Below are 14,719 nucleotides of genomic sequence, written 5' to 3'. Positions count from 1 at the left end.
GGGCTCTTGTGAATGAGACAGGTAATACACTACATGACCAACAGTATATGGACACCTGCTCGTCGCACAGCTCATGTCAAAATAATGGGCCTTAAAATGGAGTTGGTCCCCCCTTTCCTGCTATAACAGCCTCCCCTCTTCTGGGAAGGCTTTCCACTAGATGTTGGAACATTGTGGCAGAGGCTTGCTTCCATTCAGCCACAAGAGCATTAGTGAGGTAGGACACTGATGTTGGGAAATTAGGCCTGAATTGCAGTCGACGTTCCAATTCATCCCAAATGTTTTTGATGGGGTTGAGGTCAGGGCTCTGTGCAGGCCAGTCAAGTTCTTCCACACCGATATCGACAAACCATTTCTATACGGACCTCGCTTTGTGCATGGGGGCATTGTCATGCTGAAACAGGAAAGGGCCTTCTCCAAACTGTTGCCACAAAGTTGGAAGCACAGAATAGTCTAGAATGACATTGGACGCTGTAGCGTTAAGATTTCCCCTCACTGGAACTATGGAAAACCAATTTCATGACGCTCCAGACGAACAGTTCTTATACTGAGGTTGCAACCGAGGACAGACGCTTCAGCACTCGTCGGTCACATTCTGTGAGATTGTGGGGCCTACGACTTCGTGGCTGAGCTGTTGTTGCTCCTAGACGTTTCCACTTCAATAACAGCACTTACAGTTGACAGGGGAAGCTCAAGCAGGGCAGAAATTTGACGAACTGACTTGTTGGAAAGGTGGCATCCTATGAAGGTGCCACGTTGAAAGTCACTGAGCTCTTCAGTAAGGCCATTCTACTGTCAATATTTGTCTATGGAGATTTTAAGGGGTGTCCACATACTTTTATATATATAGTGTACTTAGGATATGATGACATCCTCCATGACTTCCTGTGACTCCGGTGCAAATGAATTTCTCCGGCTTTAATTATTTCTTTCTCAGGACGCCTCTGGAGCCGCTGTCTCTCTCGCCCCGGATTGTGTGAAACGTTCCGTGTCTGACCTCCAATTTTCAAATCGTTCCACAGCTTTGCTAAGAAATTGGATGCCCCACATTTTCAATCGAGCCCAGATACCCTCGTGGTTTTGTCCCCCAAGTCTTTGTCAAATTTTCTGTGGAATAAGCAAAACCAAATGTGGGCGCACTTCTGCTGACAGAAACAATCAGTGTTTGGGCCTTAATAAGAAGGCTGGGTATGTCAACAACAGTGGATATTTAGTTCTGCCTACGCTATCATAAAGCCATGTCTCTCTGCCGAGTCCCAGCCTCATGAGCTACTGCAGTTCTGCACTTCAGGAGCTGAGTACAACAATCACTCCATGACCTTAGAGTAGAAAAACAATTTGGGTGTAGATGTGGGGATGTAATCCTTTCAAATCCCCCTGCAAAGGTAAGTAAATCCTGCTAAACATTCTCTCCCCATCAAGGGAAGCCTTTCCCTTCATTACCCTCCTAGAGGCAGGATGATGTGAGGCTAAGGGAAGGGGGTGTTGGAGACATGGCAGCAGAGAGGGATGGCAGATTTAGGGCTAAGGGTTGAAATCTCGTCAAAACACTGTCCAAGCTGTCAGGGAAAAACATACCACACAACAAACAGGCCTGGATTGAACTACTACTGTACTTATGCTTTAAAGCCACTCAAACACAGACACACACCATATGACATGCTGTTGATTTGTAACAAACAGCTGGATCTTTAATATTGCCACTGAGATGTCAAGGACAATCAAGACAACATTCACTGATCACTGCTACTTCCACACATACACACAGGGAAAAGTACATCTGCTTGGTAAATATAGACAGTTATGATTCCAGTTGTTTTATTACGTGTTCTCCATGTGCTAGCAGACTGTTTGCATGGTGTAAGAATTGCTGATCATTACAGTAATTGGCAGACAATGGCCTTTAGGGGGCACTGTTGCTCTCTGTAAGCACCAATACCAACATGCTACAGAGCATAAGACACCTGTCAATAGCATTCGGAGCCATTTTGAGGAAAAATACAAACAAAACTTCTCAAATGGATGACTGATGAACAATGCATTTGAGTGAGAAATAAATTAAATTTGTGTCAAGTTATTATATTGAAAATAACAGTTTTGCAAGTCAACATGATCCAAATGGCAGCATACCACACAGGTGAGGTTCCTGTTAAAACCTCCCTTTACAACTGAATTGATACAACTGATTTTATACTATTGACATGTTTGTGAGTGTTTACGTATAAGTGGCCCTGTCTTTGACCTATGAATAAATAGACAGTAGCGATATCATGACATGTTTGACTTCAAACAATACTCTTGAGCCACTTTGCTTTACATTAACAAAACAAGCAGTGCTCTATACATGTCAATCCCTTCTCTTTACCAATTGACTGCTAGTTTTAAGTAAGTTCAAGCTGCTTGCATGTTACAGCATTGGTGTGTGGATTGGTTGTGAGAATTCCCCTACTTTGAATGTAATGTTGTTGGGGACTTTCCACCAGAGCAATGACAGTCAGTGGAAATGAAGCAGGACTGGAGGGGAATACATTTCCTTATTATCTTTTATCTCTGAGGCAAAACCCTGACACTTGGTCTCCAACCAGCCCCAGGGGTCTGCTATTCCCCAACCTTACACAAACAACACTGAATAATTAATCTTAATCTTGCCTGATATATAATACATCCAGCCATCTGCCCACATGCTCTCATATATAGATGAAAGCAGGACTTAAGAATATAAATACATATAACATTGTATGGATTGTAAAATGGCTTGTGTCAGAGAGCTGGCTGAATCATCGAGCCTGAGGAACTAGAAGAAGTCGACTGGGCACATCACATCTTATGCTTTCAACCATAAAGAGAGGAAGAAGACAGAAACAAAAACCTTCTGTGTACTCTCTCTTTCTGCTTAACTTGTTTTCATTGCCTAATTCATGTCTTGGTGCAAACTGCCACAAACCCAGGCCTGGCCACACAAGTTACCAGGGGAGAAAATGCACCAAGACTATGCAGTATTAAACTATCATCACAGTTTCCATGGAAATCAAATTCAAATTTAAAAAAGGATATAAAAAGCAAGGAAGACCAAGGCACTTTTCATACAATTAAAATGCCTTTATTTGAATGGCAATTTCAATGGAACAAAGATTTTAAAACTCAATTCGGCAGCATGGCCTTCATCTGAAATACAGAGTTTTAAAATCTTTGTTCCATTGAACATGCCCATACAAATAAAGGCATTTTAATTATATGAAGGGTGTCTTGGTCCTCCTTTCCGTTTGATGACCAATTTAACCCTTTTACCAAAGAGCTCCTTCCATCTACAAAAATCTACTGTGTACCCTAGAAGTGTTCCCTTCAAAATAAAATAAAAGTAACACACTTGGAAGAATAGTTTCGTAATTTCATAATATTTCAGAAATCAAGAACCATTGACAATCTTTTTATAGTGAAAGAAGCAAAGGGATGCTCATTAAAGGCTCTAATAGCACGTTAGAGAATGTAATAAAGTAATGTTTGAACGGTGAAACAGATGCTGCTATTTGACTAACCAACTTTCCTTAGAGGCTGGTAAGTGGTACTATACACTACACCACACAGGGACACACTATTATATTCTGAACAGAAATATAAAGCAACATGTAAAGTGTTGGTCCCATGTTTCATGAGCTGAAATAAAAGATCCCAGAAATGTTCCATATGCACAAAAAGCATAAATGTTGTGCACAAATTTGTTTAAATCCCTTTTGTTTATATCCCTGTTAGTGAGTATTTCTCCTTTGCCAAGATAATCCATCCGCATATCAAAAAGCTGATTAAATAGCATGATCATTACACAGGTGCACCTTGTGCTGGTTGACAATAAAAGGCCACTCTAAAATGTGAAGTTATGTCACACAACACAATGCCACAGAGGTGTCAAGTTTTGAGGGAGCATGCAATAGGCATGTTGACTGCAGGAATCTCCACCAGAGCTGTTGCCAGATAATTTAATGCTAATTTATCTACCATAAGCCGCCTATAATGTCGTTTTAGAGAAATTGGTAGGTCCAGCCGGCCTCGCAACCGCAGACCACATGTAACCATGCCAGCCCAGGACCTCTACATCCGGAATTTCTGCACAAACTGTCAGAAACGTGTCAGCGAAGCTCATTTGCGTGCTCGTCGTCCTCACGACTTCAGTGGGAAAATGCTCAACTGTGATGGCCATTGGCATGCTGGAGAAGTGTGTTGAATCCCGCTTTCAACTGTACAAAGCAGATGGCAGAATGAGTGTAAGGCGTCTCGTGGGCGAGCGGTTTGCTGAGGTAAACGTTGTGAACAGTGTCCCATGGTGGCAGTGGGGTTATGGTATGGGCAGGCATAAGCTACGGACAACAAGCACAATTGCATTTTATCGATGCACCTAATTGATTTATTACAATTGACTGATTTTCTTATATGAACTGTAACTCTTTGAAGTTATTGGGTCTGTGAGAGAATCTGCAGAAAAGAGTGTATGAAATAGAGTACTGTACGCACTCCTCCAGGGAGATGTTGGAGTAGACCATGGTGTAGGCTGTAGGAGAGGACTCAGAGACGACACCACTGGTAGTGTTCACCACACTTTCCTCCATAACCCTCTGAACTGACATCTGGGGGACGATCTCCAAAACAGCCCAGCACCTGATAGAGACAGAGAGAGAAAGAGGAGGAGATAATAAAATAATGAAAGTAATATAGATATAGAGAGGCAGACATTGAGAGAGTATTAATTGGGTAATTTCTGTCTCTTTCATGTTGGTTGACAAGTGTACTGTGTGACATCTCAACATACAGTATTATTTCTGTCCTCAAATGAAAACGAGTCGACAATATGTAACACAGAAAATAGAGGACAAAGCCAAATTGCTTTCTATTACATATAAATGGTCCTTACACCAGAGACATATTGAAAGAATTCTAATATAAAACATATACAGTGCATTTGGAAAGTATTCAGACACCTTGACTTTTTCATCATTTTGTTATGTTACAGCCTTATTCTAAAATTGATGATATTGTTATTTCCCCTCATCAATCTACACACAATACCCCATAATGACAAAGCAAAAACAGTTTTTTAAAATGTTTTGCAAATGTATTAAACATAAAAAATGGAAATATGAAATTTACATAAGTATTCAGACCCTTTACTCAGTACTATGTTGAAGTACCTTTGGCAGCGATTACAACCTTGGATCTTTTTGGGTATGACACTATAAGCTTGGCACACCTGTATTTGGGGAGTTTCTCCCATTCTTCTCTGCAGATCCTCTCAAGCTCTGCGGTCAATGGAAACAGGATGCACCTGAGCTCAATTTCGAGTCTAATAGCAAAGGGTCTTTATACATATGTAAATAAGGTATCTGTTTTTTTATTTCTAATATATTTGCAAAAATTTCTAAATACCTGCTTTCGCTTTGTCATTATGGGGTATTTTCTGTAGATTGATGAGGGAAAAAAATATTTAATCAATTTTAGAATAAGGCTTTAATAACAACATGTGGAAAAAGGGAAGGAGTCTGAATACTTTCCGGATGCACTGTATCATGTAATTGTATATCCTTGCACCGACACAGCACCATGACAACCCTGTTGTCTAAAGACTGGGGATGCATTGCTTGTTTCTACATCTCACTGTTCAACAGAATCATGTAGTCTGCCACTGACTACACAGAACATTGGATCCACTAGTGACAAGATGCAACTGAACAGGTAATTGACATTTCCTACAAACACAGAATCTATACCTTGAGTGTGTGTCTCCGCTGTATACTGTCTTGGACAGAACATCTGACAAAACTACTAGACTCAGAGTCAGCCATCTGTCACAAGCCTTCCCCTTTTTCTCAACTGGTTAGACACTATGGATATACAGTAGGTATGATACGCCTCAGCAAAGGCATATACTGTATGTAACAGCTGACAAATATACTGTGTACAGTAGTTACATTTGATGGGTACATGTTCGTTTTTTCATGTGGTTAAGGAAGTTTCACTACTTCAATCTATGTGCTTTAATTGAATTCCTCCAACATGTGTGCATGTGTCTGTGTCATCATGCATTCTATTTTGTTCTATAGACATATTTCACCCTTCAGTAGACTTCAACCCACGCGGCGCAAGCCTGTCAGTCTACTGACATGGTGAACAAATCAAAGATAACTCAATATCTCTAGATAAATGGACCAAATACTGTATTACCTGTGTGGTACGGAGGCCATTTTCAGCACAGAAGATTATCTAGCTACAGATCTAGATTTTACCTAGAAATCTGAGATAGTAATGGGTCAATGCCTTATGCCATTCATTCTGCAGCCTAGCTGTGATAGAATAGACAACCAAACAGTGTCTACCGCTCTCTCTCTCCTCATGCATTGATAGAATTAACATTTTTATTCTCTTCACAAATGGCAAACTCATCAGGCGTATCACATTTCCATGGCTTGACACAAGGTAATTCACCCCCAGAATCATAAAGATAAACATTTTAAACCACTAATCTGTCAATAAAATATTATGTGAGAATCTGATCCATCAAGTCAATTGATTAAAGGTGCAATATGCAGAAATCACAAAAATTCAAATAGTTAGCCTAATTTCAAAACAAGCAATGTTTAGTGCTAAACTGTGCTAGACTGCTGTGAAATATGTTTACAATAACCAAAAATATTGTATTTTCAGGTGTTTGAAAATGGTGTACAAAACTGTAAGTAAAAGATGCAAAAACAAAAGTTAGCCTAAGATCTACCACTTCTTAGACTTGCATTCAATGAGGATGATAGATCTATAAACAGAGGCTTATGTGAATTTGGTTGGGTCGCCCAAAAAATTACATATTGCAGTTAAGGCATAATTCTAATGATGTTATACATAATTTTCAAACATTCAGTCACTTGTTGATATTCTGCTAACATTATGAACTAGAGACAATGGCCTGTGCTTAAACTATTATTTATTTATTTTTCACCCGTCTCTCCTGTAACTTCTCCCAGGCTACACCCAAGACTAGCTAGCATGATACTTGAAACCTGTGCTGTCATTTAGTCACTAGATGGGTTAACAAAATGACATACCGTGTGTTTGGAACTTTAAACAACTAAACACAACTCTACAACTGAAAAACGCTTCAGGGTCTGTTTTTTTTATACTTACATCACTTAAAACTACCTTTTGTTGATAACTTGGTGAAACATGGTCGGACTGGGATGTTTTTTGCAGGGAGCTCGTCCTCCTCATTAGGAACATGCTGACTTCACTACGTCATTTTAGCTTCTGTCTTATCTGAGAAAATGGTCGTTACTTTCGCCCCGTGTTACTTTCGTCCCGGCTCTCCCCTAAATGCTTGAGTCTTTAAACCCTGTGTCAGCTGAGCTCCCTGACATGACCTGCAGATCAATGCTATCTAAAATGTGAGGGGAAATATCGCAGTGATAACCTTTCCATGGTTAGAAATGATTACAAGTCCAATTCATTCTAATGACTCCAGCCCTGCCTCCTAATGGGCCCTTTAACTGTGGAGGGCCTTGTAGTGGTACATTGTGAAATGCCCTCTTACATCTATCAGTGTGTCACTTCTCAAACATACCCAGATTTATAGACATGTTTAATGGAAATGGGTGGTTCTTTGATGGCTTAGGGACTGTTTATCAGAGGTTCACTGCTTGGCTGTTGGAGCTGTGCTCTCTAGATGTACTCTAGGTGACAAAGGGGGGGGTCACATTTCAAATCACGCGAGTGGACTGCAATAGCTCATCAGTGGCAGTCTTCGCAGTAGGCGTTCTCCCGTTGATCAATGATTAGTCCACACTTGCCTCTGTGTTCATTAATGAAGTGCCACCGGCGTCGACTCACACTGCGGCTGGCACGCTGATGACTCAATTATTCGCCACGTACTGTAGGACACCGTCTACCTTAAAGGCCCAGTGTAGTCAAAAATGTGATTTATATATATTTTCCACACTATGAGGTTGGAATAATACTGTGAAATTGGGAAAAAGATGATAATGACCTTTTAGCTGTTTGAAAAGACCACCAGAAATTTCAGCCTGTTGTGGTGGCGCGACATCAGACAAATAAGAGAGTTCCAAACTTCTTTGCCAATAACTCAGACTACTCCCAGACAGTCCAAGCAAATTGTTGCTTGAAAAATTGCTATTTTCTAAGTTGATACTTGTTTATTTTTTACCATTTTAATTGAAAACAATCATACTAAGGTACTTAATTGTTACCCCCAAAAATGGCTGCATTGGACCTTTAAGCAAACTTAATCAAAACCAGGGAGCATAAGTCGCATCATTTGTTTGAAATAGTTTTTTGTTGCCTATGAGATGACAAAGGAGCCGAATGCTAGGTAAAGAAAGTGCATTCTACCAGGTGGCTCAAGGCACAGGTCTTATTGCTCATTGGTCTAGGTAAATCAAAGATGGGTAAGCTGGAAGATACAGATTGGTAAAGAAGATTGATATTACATAAACTGTCTGGAGCCTTAGTGCTAAGTTTAAATCATGTGATGGCAATTAAAACAGTTGATTGCTGTGGTGCAGCTGATCATTCCCTTCAAAACAAATTGCTCTATTACCATCAAATTCACCAGCTTTCCTCATGGCTAATTCACTTTGCTATTTTCCCAGTTAGATATGGACTAATGGGGCTTGGATAGTAGGATGGAGTATCTAAAATAGATAACGAAACTCACAAAGTAGATGCATTACAGAGCTGTCTCACGGGAAGTGGTGGACAGGAAAGTGGTGGCGGTGTGGCTGATGTTTCCCCCATGCTGTAAGTGCAGTAATTAGACAGTGGGCAGGGACAGGGTCTGAGGCAGCAGTGGCTGTGAGGATCACAACACAGTGTAGGGACAGGGTTGGCAGAGGGCCCAGACTGTGGTAGCTTGGCCTGTGTTGGGAAGCCATGAGCATGGGTTCCCACTGCAGACAGACATACGGGGCAGGGCGATGACATTAATAAACAACCAACACAACACAGGGCCTGCAGCCTGGATGGCATGGCATATCCCGGGCCCGGCTACAACAGCTGGGAAAGTGTCAACAGACTCATGCCACAGCCATCACCCTCCTCTGCCAAAAACCCACACAAATTAACCACTGGTGACACAAACAACTCACCCTAGTCTAATTATAATTTTTTATTTATTTTTTAAATCATGCATATTTAATAAAAACAGATTAGACAATTAGAGGACAGTTTCCTATTGCTAACTGTGGACATGAAAAAGGAACATTGCTGAGATATAAACAAAAATAATGTCTCTTCTCTCAAAGCAGGGAAAAACTGTTAATGACATTTGGAGGAACTGAAATGAAAAACAGAAACTGAAATATGCTTAATAATCATTGGTTGGACACAAGGGGCAGAACACAGGGTATACAAAGAAAGGAATGGACAAGACCTCCAACTGTTGATTTCTGCACTCCAGGAGCAGGGCTGTGGAGATTTATCTGTTAATTTGCTGTGACTATGCTTGAGCAAGCCCAACATAAGACCATTTCTATTTTATTCCACTGTTCTCTTGCTCCGAATAGGCTGCACTATAGAATTATGTTCAGGGTGATAATTATACATCAAAATGATGGTCTGACAAATGGGTGGTGAGGAAATTGCTTACCAAGATGTCAAGTTAGGTAGGCCAAGAGCTTCCAGGAAGGAGTTGAATGAAAAAGCTGCAAATAACGTTAACTCCAGCTTGGATGAACTACAATGAATTTAAGGAAGTATGTGTGTGTGTGTGTGTGTGTGTAGTCCAACTCAAAACCATTAACCACTTATTGATGCATTACCAAACAGAACGTCAGGACCTTTTTCTCAAACTACAGGTAATTCAATTCTATGTGAGTCTCTGTGGAAGTAGTCTTTAAAGATAGTCCGGCCATATGACACATGATCCCAATACCAGTCACAGATTGGAAAGACAATTTCCCTCCACATAATGAGTGACTAGTGGATCTGTACAGTTTGAGATCAATATTATGCATCCTATTGGCGCTGATGAGGTGTGCTGTTGTTGGTGATGGTGTTGTTGTTGATGTTGTTGTTGTTGTTGGTAGTATTGTTGTTGTTGGTGGTGTTGCTGGTAGTGTTGTTAGTGTTGGTGGTGTTGTTTGGGTTAGTGATGTTGGTGATGTTGTTTGTTTTGGTGGTGATGTTGATGTTGTTGGTGTTGGTGGTGATGTTGTTGGTGGTGTTGTTGTTGTGGGGAGGAGGAGGAGATGCAAGGAGAGTGGCTCGAGCTGTTCTGATTAACTTCTCTTTGTCATCAAAAGACCAGATGCAGCCAATTTGCAGGATGCAAATGAAGCAGACAGAGAATATGTTACCGTGTTGAAAGAAGTGATGGGTGCCGACAGGAGAGATAAACTTCACAGTGGCAACTGCGCTAAAATGATTGCTAAGAGTGTCGCGTGAGACTGACGCCTCCGGAGAAGGAATGGGCCAAGCAGAGCGCAGTTAAATAAAACGGTAATCACCAGCACCAAATAAACAAATACGGATGGAACAAATGTAGCAAATCAAATAAAGTTCTGCGTAGGCAAGAACTACTGGATGCTGAGCATAAGATTGCTGAACCAAACAGTAATATACAAAGTTAAATATATAGCCTGTGCAGGCATAAAACAAAAAGAGGGACAGCACAAAATACTTGGTTCATTAGAATACCCAATGTAATCAACCACCTTTTTCTGTGTACTATAAAATATACAATTACTGTGTTGTGTAATGAATAATTGGCAATACAATAAGTTTTCATAATAATAGTTATTAGAACATAGAAAGTACTGTATAGCTCCATTTAGTGTTTTTGTCCAATTTTACTAAAAGGTTTGGCTGCCACTCTTGTTATGTTGTCTATCCTTTCTGTCTCTATCCTTCTCTTTCCCTCTGCTCTGTATATTGGATTTTTTTAAATTTTTACATCTATACTAAGATGTCAGAAAATCTAGTATGGTTGTTGAATGTTAAATGTGGTGGGAAGGAGGATAATGAATGACGGGTTAAGAGGGAAAAGTCTACTGCTGGCGAATCAGCAGCCCAGCTCCAACTCCAGTGGCTGATGGGAGTTTATCTCCTGGATCAAACTCCTTTCATTTCATCTGCTTCAGCATAATTGCTTTCACTCTCTCTCGAGTAACAAAGCACTGATTGCAAACTCAATAGGTTCTTTACACATGATTAGATGCAACGGAGTCCCTTTTGAAAAACTTTGGCAGTATTTCAGTGAGAGAGACATCAAAGAAAACAACACTCCAGTGCCCGTCTGAAGCCCCACTCCTTCCCGCTTTGTCTGTTCCAATGTTGCTGCTGCAGACATTTACATTGTGGAAAAAACAGGAGACTGACACATTTTACTGGGCCTCTCTGTGGTCTGAGGTGGTGCCAGTCTTACTGGAGCATATCATATTGGGACTCACTGGGTTGTACTAGTACCATCTGTCATGGAGAGCAGACATCAACGCAGCAGGGACAGAGGGGGGCTGGTACTAGGCCTGTACGATTTACACAGTACCACAACCCCTTCCTGGGACAACTCACATGTTGTGAGAGTCTACACATCACCTTGGCAACCAAAGACATTAGGTACAGTATATGTGATCATCTACCTGAATACATTGTCCTACATTGGCACTGTGAATGTGTAGGACCATGTGCCTCATACACACCTGTATTGGAGGTAATTGACCAGAATACTGATCAAGCTATTAGGCTGAGTTTATGCAGGCAGCCCAATTCTGATCTTTCCTTTTCTCACTAATTGGTCAGATCAGCACTTCTCACAATAATTGGGCAACAGATCAGTATTGGGCTACCTGTGTAAACGCAGCCATAGACAGTATGGGGAAAAAAACTTACCATAATATATTCAGAACGGTGCATGTGGCTAGTCCTCCCAGTATGACTCTTCTGAACCACATGATCTACATATAGAGATTATTGAAAGAGCCAGTCAACATCAACAGCACATGACAGCCAATGCAATCAACTAAGTGTCCTAAGTGTGGATGGAGTACTGTCTGCTCCACTATAAGAGGATAATATAGAACAGCCATTATCAATAGGCAGACCACGGGCCGGATCCGGATGTAAAGTGTGGAGATTTGCAGGAAATAAGCTTTAAACCTGCTAATTTTTCTCTCTGCCATCAAGAGGGGAGAGAAAGGTTTGAACAGTTTGGGGTTGTATGGGTTGCAAGGTGGGGGTTTGTTACTATGCCGAAGAATGACAATATCTATCCAGACCTTTGCTACCTAGGACATGTGTGTGACAGGACCCCTTGTATAGAAGCTATTATCCTATGGGTCTCTGTGCTGGGCTACATGCTGTGCAGGGGGAAACCGCTCTAATGGAGACTGCTGGCTCCCTATCACAACACAACGAGCTCAATGGAGGAGGGCCATTTCAGCCCTTCATAGCAGTGGCATCCTGGTCCCTGTTCTAATGGTAGATGGCTGCCCAATTGGTGTGCAGTTTATGCTGGTAGGCACAATTATCTCAATGTTTAAACTCTCTAGAGTTATGTCAGGTAGAATTTCACCTAGAAAGTACTGTGAATCAAATGTGTGTGCAAACACAATAAAATAATGCAAATCCATAATACCTGTGTCTTGTTGTGAGATATTTCTGAGAACAGGAGAGGCATCACGTTGACAATACCTCCTGCAAAGAAATCAAATGACAGTAAGCGACACATTTGATTTAGAATGAGATGATTTCTGATAATCCACTCATACGGTGTATGTCAGGGAAATGACCGGACCAAGGTGCAGCGTGGTGAGCGTACATTTTCCTTTATTAAGAATGTCAAACACCAACGTGCAGCTTACTAGGGCTATACAGGCCACTAACAAAGACAACTACCCACAACTAAGGTGGAAAAACAGGCTGCCTCAGTATGATTCCCAATCAGAGACAACAATAGACAGCTGCCTTTGATTGGGAACCACACTCGGCCAACCACACAGAAATACAAAACATAGAATGCCCACCCCACATCACACCCTGACCTAACTAAATGGAGAAATAAAACAGCTCTCTAAGGTCAGGGCGTGACTGTGTATGAGCAACAGTGTAACCGCTTATCACAGTTATACTGTTTAGAATTTGAATTGTGCTGGCACAGTAGACTTGGGTATGTTTTCACTTTACAAAGTACAAAACTATGAAAATAGGCAGGGGATTAAAGCCCTATATTGCAGCAGATGGCAGAATGAGAAAGGTAAGAGGCCTGTAATTTGCACTGTTTTCCCCTCGGGCTTATCATTAGTTTTAGACAAATAAACAAAGCAGCAGAACCCTATGGGGACCGCTCAACCTCTGCTATCATAGAAATATAGAACTATCCACACAACCACTACACAGCTTTTGTTCTATCAATAAACACATACATATTGTATAGTATACCATTACTATCTTTACTGTGTATGTACTGTGTTCTCTGAGTAGCTGTGAGTAGCAGTACTCTACGCTCACTGTAAGCAAAAGGCTGCCCTCTGACTCTTTAAAAGCAACAGCCCATTAGGAGCGCAGACACTCAACAAAGGCTTCTGGGACACTGACAAAGCAGCGGTAAGCTAACAGCTTTGCTGAGGAAGGTGTCAGAGGAGGGCTGCAGAGAGGAGAGCGGGCTGTAAATGAGACTCCCTCCACTCCAACTCCCAGGGCTTGTTTGCTCTTTAGACACCAGTCCCAGGCGGCTCAGGGCTTGCTGCCACCAGGACCTCGCCGCTCTCAATGTACTAACCAATTAACCGGATTGGAGAGAGAGCGAGGGGGAGACAAAGAGAGCGAGGGGGGTGGGGCGAGATGAAGAGACAAATGAGAGAGAGAGAAAGAGAGAGAGGGGGGAAGAGACAAATGATAGAGAGATGGAGAGATGGAGAGAGAGAAAGAGAGAGGGGGATGAGACAGAGAGACAAATAAGAGAGAGAGAGAGAAAAAAGAAAAAACGAGGGGGGGCGAGACAAAGAGACAAATGAGAGAGAGAGCGAGAGAGAGAGAGAGGGGGACGAGTTGAAGAGTTGAGAGAAAGTGAGAGAGAGAGAGAGAGGATTACGAGATGAAGAGACGAGAGAGAGGGGGAGACGAAGAGACAAATGATAGAGAGATAGATGGAGAGAGAGAGGGGAGATGAAGAGACAAATGACAGAGAGAGAGAGAAGAGAGAGAGAGAGGGGGATGAGACGAAGAGACGAGAGAGAGAGAGAGAGGGGGACGAAGAGACAAATGATAGAGAGAGAGAGAGAGAGAGAGAGAGAGAGGGAGACAAGTCGAAGAGACAAGATAGAGAGTGAGAGAGAGAGAGAGAGGGGGGGGCGAAATGTAGAGACAAATGAGGGAGAGAGAGAGAGGGGGATGAGACAAAGAGAAAAGAGAGAGTGAGAGAGAGTGAGAGAGAGGGGAGATGAATAGACAAATGATAGAGAGAGAGATGGAGCGAGAGAGAGATAGAGAGAGAGAGATGGGGGAGACAAAGAGACAAATGATAGAGAGAGATGGAGAGAGAGGGGGGATGAGACAAAGAGACGTGAAAGAGAGAGAGAGAGCAAGGGAGAGAGAGAGAGAGAGGATGAGACAAAGAGATGTGAAAGAGAGAGAGAGATAGAGAGAGAGAGAGAGGGAGCGAAGAGCGAGAGAGAGAGAGAGAGAGAGAGAGAGAGAGAGAGAAAGAAAGAGGGGGCAGGACAAGGAGACAAATGAG

At 41.8% G+C, this 14,719-nt stretch overlaps 1 protein-coding gene across 1 annotated transcript in view; it reads right to left on the bottom strand.

Moving 5' to 3' along the window:
• The window catches only part of si:ch211-51h4.2, a 105,256-nt gene that overhangs the window by 19,044 nt on the left and 71,493 nt on the right, over positions 1-14,719 (bottom strand). The window contains exons 10-12 of the mRNA XM_024421689.2: positions 12,620-12,678; positions 11,875-11,939; positions 4,507-4,650 (exon numbers count right to left, since the gene is read on the bottom strand). Coding sequence (XP_024277457.1) covers positions 4,507-4,650; positions 11,875-11,939; positions 12,620-12,678 — 268 coding nt within the window. The remainder of the gene's footprint in view (positions 1-4,506; positions 4,651-11,874; positions 11,940-12,619; positions 12,679-14,719) is intronic.

This window comes from Oncorhynchus tshawytscha, linkage group LG05, assembly GCF_018296145.1.
Source record: "Oncorhynchus tshawytscha isolate Ot180627B linkage group LG05, Otsh_v2.0, whole genome shotgun sequence".
NCBI classification, from domain to species: Eukaryota; Metazoa; Chordata; class Actinopteri; order Salmoniformes; family Salmonidae; genus Oncorhynchus; species Oncorhynchus tshawytscha.
The sequence above is the reverse complement of the archived record's forward strand: the minus strand, read 5'-3'. Positions and strand labels throughout refer to the sequence as shown.